Source organism: Ciconia boyciana, chromosome 19, assembly GCF_034638445.1.
Source record: "Ciconia boyciana chromosome 19, ASM3463844v1, whole genome shotgun sequence".
Classification (NCBI taxonomy): Eukaryota; Metazoa; Chordata; class Aves; order Ciconiiformes; family Ciconiidae; genus Ciconia; species Ciconia boyciana.
Window position 1 is genome coordinate 9194385 of NC_132952.1, and position 12096 is coordinate 9206480.

The 12096-nt window shown below is 57.2% G+C and overlaps 1 protein-coding gene across 10 annotated transcripts in view; it reads right to left on the bottom strand.

Moving 5' to 3' along the window:
• The window catches only part of CHD5 (chromodomain helicase DNA binding protein 5), a 31966-nt gene extending 19870 nt beyond the window's left edge, over nucleotides 1–12096 (bottom strand). For 6 of the 10 annotated variants that reach the window (XR_012045832.1, XM_072884118.1, XM_072884119.1 and 3 more), the window contains exons 1-7: nucleotides 11900–12096; nucleotides 10341–10504; nucleotides 6233–6412; nucleotides 5289–5407; nucleotides 4486–4724; nucleotides 3030–3154; nucleotides 1118–1241 (exon numbers count right to left, since the gene is read on the bottom strand). Coding sequence is in view for 8 of the 10 variants with exons in the window: in XM_072884118.1 (XP_072740219.1) it covers nucleotides 1118–1241; nucleotides 3030–3154; nucleotides 4486–4724; nucleotides 5289–5407; nucleotides 6233–6412; nucleotides 10341–10504; nucleotides 11900–12080 (1132 nt within the window). In the remaining 2 variants the exon portion in view is untranslated. Of the gene's footprint in view, nucleotides 1–1117; nucleotides 1242–3029; nucleotides 3155–4485; nucleotides 4725–5288; nucleotides 5408–6232; nucleotides 6413–10340; nucleotides 10505–11899 lie in introns of those variants that run through there. The other 4 variants (XM_072884121.1, XM_072884120.1, XM_072884122.1 and 1 more) reach the window with 3 other exon arrangements.

Here is a 12096-nt window from a genome sequence, read left to right on the forward strand (position 1 = left end):
AGGTAGAAAGGCAGCGCACATCCTGCAGCGGCGCAGAAGGCAGAGACAGCGTGGGAAGCCGGGCAGGGCGGCACCGGGCCCTGGCAGTCCCTGTCGGCACTCAGAGCTGGAGCAGGGCTCGGGGCAGCTCGGCACAGGGGGGCTGCTCTCAACAGCAGCGCGGGGATGGAGGTGCCATTGCGCAGAATCCACCCGCAGCCCTGTGCGAGGAAAGGGATGAAGGAATACACACACAAACATGGCCACGCAGCTGCTGGGAGACCCCGACAGATGCTTTCCACCGCTGTTCACGTGTCTTCCTCTTCCTACATAGCTACCACAGATCTACTGCCTGCCTGCTGCCTGATTGCGCATCTCACGCAGACAAAAAGTCCATCATCTTAATGCTTTCTCGCCCGCAGCCTGCCCTACTCCGCTGGGAGCTTGCCACAAGCCATGTCTCTCCAGGGGCTGCTCCTCAGAAAATCACTTCCCTGGAAGCCCCACAAATTCTGAACTTTGCTGCTATATGACAAATCCTGGTGGGATCACACGTGCAGGCAGGGTGCCAGCTGCCCACGCCACCCGTGACGCGCCCTGGTGCCCAAAGCGCAGGCAGGGTCCTGGGGCGGGCAGGGGGCTCAGCTGCCCTGGGTGGCTGGGGCCGCGAGCAGGCAGTGAGATGGGGCAGGCAGGCTTTGCAAGCCGCGGCACCGCGGCAGAGCAGAGCACCGCAACCACGGCTCTCCCAAAGCAACTCCAAGTGGTGATGCAGAGATGGCTTGAAGGGAGATGAGCCCCAGGCAGTGGCTGATGGCTGGAGAGAGGCCCGGAGGGAAAGCTGACTGCAGATTGACAGAAAAGCCCTGCCGCCGGGCTGCTCCACCACCAGCAGCACTGTGGGGGCGAGCCAGCACCCCGCGGTGGGATCCACTCGCTGCCTTCTTGCAGGGACAAGCCCACCAGTAGCAGGGCTTGGACACCAAGAGCTCGCACTCCGCACACACAGACGAGCACAAGCACATCACCTCCCACCGAGCCAGCGCCAGACACAGCCTGGAGCTGCCAAGGCCAGGAAAGCACCATCTGAAGAGGGAAATCCAAACAAAACAGGAACAGAGTACAAAGGATGGCCTACTCCTCTTTTTCTTTCTCCTCCTCTTCCCTCTCTTCCCCAGGCCAGCCGAGCACTCGGAGCGCACTGAGGAGCTGTTGATGCTGGCACTGTCGAAGTCGGATTCCTCCCGTTCCTCCTCTTCGCTCTGCAGAGGGGAAAACCAAAGCACACACAGTCCAAGCGCTGGCAGCCCAGCGGTCACTCCCAGAGAACACTGCTCTGCAGAACAAACCCCCAAAGACCCACATAAACCTGCGTGGGATCATCGACCAGCGGCTGAGCTCCTTGGGGCGCCCTGCTTTCCGCAGGAATCCACTAGCCAGAGCAGCAGGGATGGTGGCAGGGCGAGCACGCTCCTGGCACCGACAGACGGGGTTCATAGGAGTGCGTCACAAGGCATTAGGAAGCGGGGAAATCTCCTCTATCAGCCCGATGTCCCAGCCAGGCAATCAATCAGCGTAGACCTGGACTATCACTAGAGCCTGAAGGCAATTACCTTGCACTGCTCAGCACAGCGGCAGCTTGTCCGGCTCACAGCACCATCAAAGTGCAATCACTGAGCAAATCTCAGAGCACGTTTAAAATACGTAAATTGACATGCCAAGTCCCTGACAAGAGGTGGGCTCTGGGTTTCCCCTGCAGCCTACTGTCCCCGCTAGCACAGAGCGCGGAGATATCGCACAGTGCGGCTGACCAGGCACATCGGGAAAGGCTCAGCGTCTCGCAGGCATCAGGCATTGGCCAGCTGCAACACCCCGCTGCTGTGACAACGTTATCGTGGGCACAGACACCCAAAACAGAGACATGTCAGGGGACGACCCCCTACTCCCACTCCTGGGTGGCCAGGGGCCCCCTTCTCCACTGCTTGGCAGAACTTTGCTCCCTCTCTCCCTCGACACCCGTTTCAGCTTGTGTCAGCCTGTTTGTGTGCGTGCACGTAGGCATTCACGCTTGACCTCCCTTATAACGTGAAAGGAATTAAACAGGCCAGGCATTCAATGGCATCAAAACATAACAACACGTCTGAATTCTCATTCTGGAGACTTATGCACGCAAATCCCCGATTTGCATCCTATTAATCGGGTGCTTAGCACTCCAGCTGCAGGAGCAAGGCCAAGCTCTTTGCAACTTTCAGAAATGCGAATGCACAGATCCAGAGTGCACCTGGAGATGGGATGAATCTTCTGTGATGTGTGATGGAAAAAATGCAGCAGCGAGTGGCTGACTCAGATCGCTCCTTTCGCATCAATCTCTGATGCACAAAGTTATTTACAACTTGTTATGTGAACTAGAGCTAGAGAGTCAGTAAGCTCCAATAAGGGTGAACTAATGGGATTTTGATCGATATTGTCAAGACCTACAAGAGTTCCACCCCTATTCAACAGTTATTTAAGAGATTTCTTCTTTAAAATGCTCTGCTATTCTTTAAAACACATCTGATATTTGTGTGCTGACAAGAGCAAACTGCAGCAGAGCTCTGTTGCCAGGCTCTTACTGGGAAGCTCTGGTACCCCAGGCTGTGCCGCGGGATCACAGATACCAGGAGGCAGGCTATGCTAATGTAATTGAAGCATGCAATAATTCTCTTTGACGTACGGTTCAGCTGGAGTGCAAGCCCTGAAGAATTCCTTTGCAAATGAAATCTGAAATGATGGCATTACTAACCTCATCAGTGAAAGCAAACGTGATTATGCGATTTTAGCAGAAATCATACCCAGGCATAACGTCTTTACAAACCGGAGCCTGGACACAGCTCTCTATCAAAGGGATGAACGAACGTGCTGACCAGAGACTGGCGCCTCACAGAGGGGCATGAACGAGGCTGTGATGCCCCTACACAAGGGAGGCTTCTAGGGGAGGGCTTGTCCCAGCATTTCCCTGCCGCGCCCCCCGCACCCAAGGCCCCGTGCAGAAAAAGGGGGTGCACACTTACAGAGGAGCCCTTTTTCCTTTTGCTGGGGATTCCTCCAAACCGGAATTTCAAGCCTGCCACCTTTTTCCCCTTCCCCTTTTTCTTCCCGTCTTTGGAGCCCTTGATTTTCTTCCGCACGCCTGGACCTGGAGAAACAGAAGACTTGTTTGGTACTCTAGAAACAGCTGTCTCCCAAATCACCCCCCACCCCAACGCCAGGATTTACAGGGAAGATGAGAGAGCACTGGGGACCACGGGGAGCAGGGTGGCAGCTAGCACCATCCACAGAGCACGTCCTTTGGGGCAAAAGGCTGCAAGCCCAGACCCAGCGCTTGCAAAGAATCGGGGGAGGAAAGCATCTGCCCTGGGAGAGGGACCGCAGCCCACGGACCACAGGGCTGCGAATACCAAATAGGGACTTAGGGGTCTGCAAGGCGGAGAGAAAAGAGGCGGCCACGGAGAGGCAGGAATGCTGCGCTGAGCCCGCCGCGTGGGAAGGCTGCTGCAAGCTGCACTCTTGGTCAGCTGCCACTCTGAGCCGCTCGTTCAAAACCTCTCGAGGCATCAGGAACTTACGACTGCACAAGTGGAACAGCAACCTTCCCGAGGAGGAACACGGCGCTGACAGAGGGAGATCGCTCCCTTTCCCACTACTGCCCAGCTTCTACAGCGATTTGCACAGCCCTTTCCCAGCGTGGGGAAAGCAGCACCAATCTGCCGTCAGAAACAGGGTAACGCTGACAGCAAGAGACCATTTCAATTCCAGTCAGACTATTTCCAGAGGAGCTACTGCAGATTTATGTGGTTGGCTCACTCCTCGCAAGTGGGCTTTGAAGACAGTCGCCTTTCACCCAACTGCCAGGAGAATAAATCTTTTACTCTGAAAAAGAGCTGCAGCCTTACTGCCAGTGCCTTTCCATCACTGAACTCCTTGCCATCTCGGAGATGGCTCGGACTGCCAAACAGTGCATGTTCATCTGGCCAGGCCACACCTGCCTTGCCAACGCACCTCAGCCCTAGCCTTGCTAACCTGCAAATCCTCTTCAGCTTGGACACCGGACTCTCAGGACACTGCTGGTTTCTGAAGGGCTTTACAACTCTGCAGAATCCCCCATGATAGAAGATGGCACAGAAATACATAGCCCAATCACTTATTTAAGATATAAGAATGAAGGTGAGCATTAATTGCCACAAACTGCCAAAAGTCCAGAAGGTCCAGAGGCTGCCAGGGTGATCTGCCATGGTTCACAACCACAGCCCCCTCTAGGACTTCTGCAAGGGAAACGGGAGCTGCAGACACACCTCTGGCACTGCCTTCGCTTGCCCAGTTTGCTGAAGCATGTCCCCTGCCTGGAGAAGCCTTCCCACCTTCGCCAGCCTGAACATGTGGCTGGCTAGTTCTGCAGGCCCAACAGGTGGGCTGTACGCCGCCGGTGAGAGCAGCCCCTCTGCCCAGCCCACCACGGTTGCCACCTACCCTTGCCCTCCTTGGTCTTGGCCTTCCTGATGACAGTGGGCAAGGCAGACTGCTGGGGGCTGGCAGCGAGCGGCGGGGCGACGGTGACGGTCTCCACAGCTGCAGCAACGGCTGCTGCTGCCGCTGCTGCCGAGCTGCCCTTGAACGGGTTGTTGGCACTGAACTCTCGCCACTTGGCACCGAGCACGGTCATCATCTTGGACATGGGGATCTTGGGGTTCTTCTTGGCGATCAGAGGCCTGCCGGGCGGGGGAGAGGAAAACCACACGTTAACAGAAATGCTTCGCTGTGCGTCTGCTCCTGCTCATGGTGTGCTGGTACTTCAGCCTAAGAAATGCACCAGTGGTGCACACCTCTCAGCAGCAGGTTGCTGTGGCCCACTGGTAGCAGCTCCACTGGAAAGGCCGCAGAAACCAGAGCTTTCTTAAACAAGTAAATATACATAAAGGAGCACACTTAAACTTTCTCAGAGACCGCCGTTCCCTGAAATACCTGTTGTGTTTTGAACGCCTCACAGTAAAAGCAAAAAATCATTATGGTTACTCAATTTTTCTCATGAAACTTTTCAAATAAGCGCACAGAAAAATGGGGTTTTGGAGAGAGAGAGAGAGGAGAAAGAAACTCTTCAGCTGTTTTCCAGTCAATCCTGCGATTAAGATGGAGTCCTGAGGACTGAGTCAGGCAGGGAGAAGCAACAAGGAGCTTGCGATGCAGAATTTACTTCACAACTTCACCCACTTGACTGAGCAACGCCCAAATCCCAACCGCTACCCAAGGCCCCATCCAGACCTACAGTTTCCTACCTGAGAAACTGGCTGAAAGCCTTGTAATTAGTCAGAGTATGATAATCTTCTTCTGAGAAAATGTAATCTACATCATCGAGGCCCCATTCTTCCATCAGCTGGGCTGAGCTCTTGGGCTCCTGTAGATTTACAGAGAGACATCATTAACGTAAATGACTGCGGCTCTGCAAACGGGCAGTGCAAGGCTGGGTCTGTCTGGTGCTCCGTATCAAACGCTCTCCCAAGTCAGTGACACGCAGCGATTTGTTTCTATGATTTAAAAAACAGAGCATGCACAAGTGCTTAATGAACTAATGCTTCACAGACTTCCAGGAAGCAAATTAACGTGGCATCATCCAAATGCTCCCCATACCACGTAACACAACGCAAAGCCTTGGCTCCAAGAAACTCAATTTCTCTTTGCATGCAAGATAAACAACAGGGAAATACAACCTTTCCTCTCCCAGTCGTTCACCTGCAATCTCTTCCTCCCCAAACCCAGGACAAGCGTCTCATGAAACCCCCAGGCCACCTTCTCTAAGGGTGAGCTGCTCTGCCACTCTGTCCTCGTGTTCAGAGGACAGATGCGATGAGTCTGTTACTGGTGGGATGTGGGCAGACGATCCAAGAAGGCAAGCTGCCTCAGACTGAGAAGCTGCCGTTTGTCAGAAGATCCAAGCTACCCGACTAGGCCTCCGACCTCAAAGTAAAACACACTGGCTTCATCACCACGAAAGGTACCGTGAGGACTTGTGAGCGCACATCACCACGTGGCAAAATCCCACCCCGCCGGGGAGCGCTTTGCTTACGCTGCCGTGCTTTATACGAAGGGAAATTATTCACCAGCACAAGGTGAATGGCCAGAAAACACGGCTCAGCTCTGAACGCGGTGACTTGCAGGGATCTGGCCACACCCTGAGGTCTCCTGCTCTAGCACCAGCTCAGGGTAAAGGAATCTTTGGTACCTTTAGACCTCCATCCTCGTTGTCATCTTCCTCTTCATCCTTTTTTTTCCGTTTTGGTTTTTTCTCCTTCTTGTCCTTCAGTTTTTTCTTCTTCTTTTTGTTGGGGGAATAGTCACTCCCTTCGCTCTCAGATTTCTCCTCCATCTCCTCTTCATTGTCTGACATTTCATCATTGCTCCCCTAAACAGAAAGCAACAGTGGAGAAAGAGCAGGGCCTGCCCCTCCTCTGCTATCCTCCAGCAAACCCTCCCAGCCAGCACCAAGCAACTGCTGTCACCAGCCAAAGTCAACCCTCCCTCGAATAACCCTGCCGTTACACCGAGGGGCTGGGGGAAAACACCACGAAAATCAGACCTGGGAACGGCAAGAAGCACCTGACCACAGGAGAGACAGACAGAAAGAAATCCTTGGTTTATCTGGAACTGCTTCTTCAGGGCAGTTCTGTGATCCCTAGCCAACCTTCTGCCCCAGGTCCCCACCTGCAAAGGGAGCCATTCCCTCTCCCCATTCCAGGAGCACTATAAACACATCTGCTCACACAAGGCAACCCATGCCCTCTGGAAGCACCGGAAAAAAGAGGAGAAGGTCATGCAATACGGATAAAACTGTATTTTGGAAAAGCTTGTCCAGGCCGAGGTATATGGAATGGAACCTTTACGCTTTTGCCTCAAGACTCGTTCACCGAGCGGGCCAAGAGGAGCAATGCCGAGCCACAGCCGTGCAGACGGATGCCTGCTCTGCCCCCACATTGTAACGCGCTCCTCTGAAAGAGCCCAGACGCTGCAATACCACGGCGTTCAGGTACCGTTCTGGTGAGCGGTGGTATAAACAGAAAGCCAGGAGATAGCAAGCCAAGTAAGCGAATGTGCGCATTAAAAATAGCTGTGTAGTACACCAAAGAGCAAGTCCTCTGAGAGGCAGCTAACTGCTCTGCTAAAAGATCCTAAATTTTCAGACAGGCAACATTTAGGCAATGTTTTTAATTGCTATGACACAGGTAACATATGATGTTCCATCTTGTGTTTACTTATGGCTTTACACGAATAAAATCGCATTCTTCTACCACAGTGTCAACAGCTAAGAAACTAAAGGAAAGGAAGAGAAGATCTCTTTAGTCACGTGCAATCTTTTAGCTCACCGGACAGATACTGTGCTAGGGTTTTGCTTCGTTTCTGTTTTCTTTTTCTGCCCAGCTGGGCACTATGTGCTGCAGTAGAACTGTGTGACTACAGGAGGATTTCAGCTGTCACACGGACAAAGCAGTCCTGGTGGATGCACAGAGGTCTGAAAGGGGCAGGAGCGCAGAGCAAGGCAGGTGAGCCTGGCTGAACGCCCTCACTTTCAGAGACAGGCGGCCACACGAAACCTCCCATCTCCCGAGGAGACTTGGTCACACACCGCTTCAGCAGCAAGGCGAGCCAACCGCTGCAGGAAAGCCTGGGCCCTGCTGGGTGGCTGACGGACGATCTCTGCTTCTCCGCAGCCAGCAGGGACCAGGCTCAGACAGCTACACCGTGCTGGGGAGAGCTAGAGCGGAGACAGTTCAGGTGGAATTTAGGCTTCTTTCTGGGAGAGAGACCGTGACCCGCTGCACAACTCTGACGGCAACCACGTTACCATCCTAAGGACCACCACCACCTGCAGGGCGGAGCACCGGGTCCCCAGAGAGCCTGCAAGAGGATGGATGCCTGCGTCGGGGCATCCCTCCGGCACACCCGGAGCGCTCCGGACCTGCACAGCAGAGCCCTCACGCCAGCGTGCGGAGCAGCACAAGAGCTCAGCGGTGGGGCTCGGCCCAGCCGGCCCGAGTGCCCCCCGCCGCCGCCCAACAGCGGGAGCGTATCTAACGCCCCAAGCCAAGGGCTGCCGAGGCACGCTTTCGCTCGGCAGCCATTATGGAGTTCTGCTCCTTCTCAGTTCAGAACAAGCGGAGCCTTTCCTCTAGCGGGGTTATAAACAGTTGTAATTTGGCATGGAATAATTGGTTGCCATGGTAACTGCTGCAGTACAGGCTGAAATTCCCCCTCTCCGCTCCCTTCTCTGACAAGGACCTTCATCTCCATACGCTGAGGTTCAAACCGCAGCCTGGTTATTTTATGCAGATTTTTCCGGGGGTTTGCAGAATCAATTCCTGCACCGGGGCTTCCGTCAGCGTCGCCGCAAACTGAATGAGCTCCACTGTGGCTGACGCAGGAGAATTCCCGCACAAGTGCAGCGTGGCAGCCCTCCTGCCCGCACTCCAATGACAAAACCATGGGGAATGACAGGGTGTCCGTCAGTCATGGTGTAGGCACTGGCCCCACATCACAGGCTTGCACCTCGCTCCCACCCCTCTAGCAGGGGGAAAGTCCACTTACCTCTCAAAACTCTGGAGTTTAGGAAAAGGAAGCCCCGTTCAGGGTCCCCCTATCTTTTATCTCCTCATCCCAAAGGCAGCCTGGCTGCTGCTCGGTGCCTACCAACAGCTACGGCACCAGCTTCTCCCTGGCTTCGATGGACGAGGGAACAGCCTTCCACAGGCGGAACCGAGGTTGGTTAACACTGCCCACACAAGGCATTAATTAAAAAAAACAAGCGCACTCAACGTTCAGCCTGTTATCTTCTCCCCGCCCCCAGTAAGGCAGCAGTCAGACTCGGCACGAGCTGCACACGTTGCTACTGGGCTCAGGCAGGCCGGCACTGACAGAAAATGAACAGAGGTGAAAATACCACGGGGTTTTATTTTATGCCGCCCCCCCCCCAAAAAGCAGCATAGGAAAAAAATGCATCCAGCGATGGAAGAGGCACAGGGAAGCAGAGGGCCTGAGCCAGCTTTGTGTGGTATCTGCAGAAAGAGAAGAACATCACCATGGCCACGAAGGAAAAAAGCTTCCTCGGATGGAATCAGCTTTCTTTAAATCAGCAGCTCATCATGTTCCCATCAGTAGCAAAGGCACTTTAATGCGCTACCTCGTCCAGCCAATCTGTTTTACAAATCCCACAGGGAACGGCTGGAGGAGGGGATGACTGGAGGAGATCAGCATCTCAGCCCTGGTTTGGCAAGGGAAGGGGTGGGGATGTGTCTAGTTGTGCTAGATGAGTGACTTCTCCCCAGCCGCAGCGTCACCGGGGAAGGAAGGGGGCTGAAGAACCTCCTCTGGTCACCCATTCCTCCCAGCAGCCTATTTGCATTTAGTCAGCGAAAGGGCCAGCGCACAACACGTCTGCTCCCGTCGAGTGCTGCCCAGGGAGAGAGACCGTGACCCGCTGCACAACTCTGACGGGAGAGCGAGAAGCAGAGCCTGCATGGTCCAACGCGGCAGCGAGCCCAGCTCCGGGACCGCACCATGTCCGAGCCGGGTGCCCCGGCAGAGCACAGGCAGCACCAGTCAGCCTTCCCGACCGGAGAGCGGACCCCCAGCGCAGCCTTGGGAAGGCCGGATCCTCGAGGACACAATGCCTCATCTTTGTTTTCCTACAGAAGGCCCAACAGCCCTTCCGTGGGCCAAATCCTAGAAGCCCCTACGCTGTCTCGCTTGTAAAACGCCCTGGACAAGTGCAGCTGACACCAATGTCTGCAGAAACCTCCAAGCCCTGCCCCGGTCGCACCCCCAACGCAGCAGTTTCCATTTCCCTCCTCTGAAACACGAACCCCAGACGCTGCATCGGTACAGGACGTGCCAGAAAGATTTACTGCCTGCCCCCGGAGACAACGGCAGGAGGTGCTGCACTGCAGCGCGGTGGGCTTCAACAAACGGGGACGGACAGTACCATCACACACACCAACATACGCGCCACAGCCGAGCCCCTCCCGAGGGGACGGGCAGCAGCATCGCTGCCAGAAGGCACGGTGGCCACTTCTCCCCAAAGCTGCTTTCCAGAGACCACTCGTAAGGCAGATTTCCACCCCAGAGCATCCGAGCTGGACAAGAACCGCTATCGCTCTGGGCCACCTCCCAGGGCCAGGAGAGCACCTGCTTGGCGAGGGAACACCCTGCTAATGCCCCCCCTTTCCATCCACAGACACCCGAGAGATGCTTGCCAGCAGCCACCAGCACCCTGAGCAGCCTGCCTCTGCGCCACGGCTGAGAGGAGGCCCCCAGCCCAGCGTGAGAGCATGCAGCGTTACCTCCTTCTTTCTCCTCTTGATTTTGGCAGCCTTGCTGTCTTTCAGCTTCTTGGATTTCTTTTTTTTCTGCACAGCAACTTGCTCTTCTGCGAAAAACTCATCCAGTCCTTCCAGCACCCCATCATCTTCTTCTGGGGACAAAAGGGACAGCTCACACGGACGGACTGCACAGGCACACAGGACACCACGTTCGTGTTTATCCCTCTCAGAGGAGCACACCCGAGCGGCAGCATCAGGCCACGAGACATGGAGCTCCGTGGCCTCTCCGGGAGACCCTCGCCCCGGCAGCTGATCCGCTGCTGCCCCTCGAGGGAGCCCTGGCAGAGCCCTGCCCGGCAGCGCCTGCCCCAGCACTCCTCATGCCCAGCTCCTCGCTGCCGCTCACACACAAACACCTCAGGATGTGGCAGTCTGTGTTTCGCTCTCGGGAGAGAGGCGCACGGGGAAGCCCCGCGTGCTGCCTGCTCTTCCTGACCTGGGTCCGTGGGTAATTAGGGAGCGTTAGACTTTTACCTTTTGGATCTCCAAGTAGAGCCCATTAAAACGGAGTCAATGGAAGGCGAACAAGGCAGAGGAAGGCCTCGCGTGGAAGACGGGTGCCACGGCTCGCAGGAGGTTGTTCTGCTGCGGCTCCACTCTCGGGGAGCGCCACAGGCACCCAGCCAGGCTGCATACGCCAGCTCCGGGACCCCGGCCCAGGCAGAGGCACCAATCCCAGCACAGGCTCTCACCTTCCCGTCACTGTTACCTCCCCAAACCCAGCACTCGCCAGCCGGTCCCAGCATCCCCTCCAGCCTTTGCATTTCTTTAAGGCCTACATCCGTATTTTTATTTTTAATTTCTTGAGCTGAAACAGTAATAGCACTCCAGAGTCGTTGGGACATATCTCTGGTTTGACTTCACGCTGTGCCGGTTTTGGCTCCGGCAAGGCAGGCGCCAGAGCTCCCCCGAAATCATCGGGAAGGGCGGGAGCCGGGCAGTGCCGGGAGCCCACCCCCGGCGGGACCAGCCCTGCTCCCCTGCCCCGCGCAGAGCCCCGGGCCCGCTGGAGAAGGGGGTCTGGAAAAGCCCCTCGGCCCAACGCGCTGCGCTCTGAGCGCGGGGCGGCACCGCCTCTCAGGGCTGCAGGGGGGCACCCGCCGGGGTCGGGTCCCGGGCCGCTCCCAGAGGAAGCCGCGGCAGCCCGGGGTGCCGGGAGCGCAGCCCGGTGCTCCAGCCGGAGCCGGAGCCGCCCTGAGGCGGGCCCGCCGGCGGGAAGGGCCGGCACGGCCCGGGGACAAGCCCCGGGCCTCGGAGAGCCGCCAGCTCCGGCCGCCGCGCCCGGGCACACCCCCCCCCCCTCGCCGGGGCCGCCGCAAAGGTGCCGCCGCCCGTCCGTGAGGCGCAGGGATAACGGGGCTGAGCCGGAGGAGCAACGCCCAGCGGAGACCGCCCCGGGGCCGGGCCGGGAGAGCGAGGCCGGCCGCCCCCGGCCGGGCCGCGCCTCAGGGGAGGCCGCGCCTCAGGGGAGACCCCGCCGCCGCGCCCCCGGCCCGCCGGCTCCCCCGCCCGCCGCCTACCCGAGACGTCCTCCTCGTTCTCCGCGTCGTCCAGCAGCTCCCGGCCGGCCGCCGGCCCCCGCATGCCGGGCGGCGGCAGCGGCCCCGCGCCGGGGCCGAGCGGCGGGGCCGAGCGGCGGGCGCTGCCGCTCCGCGCCAAGATGGCGGCCGCCGCGCCACGCCCACCCCGTGACGCGCGCATGCCTCACGCGCCGCGC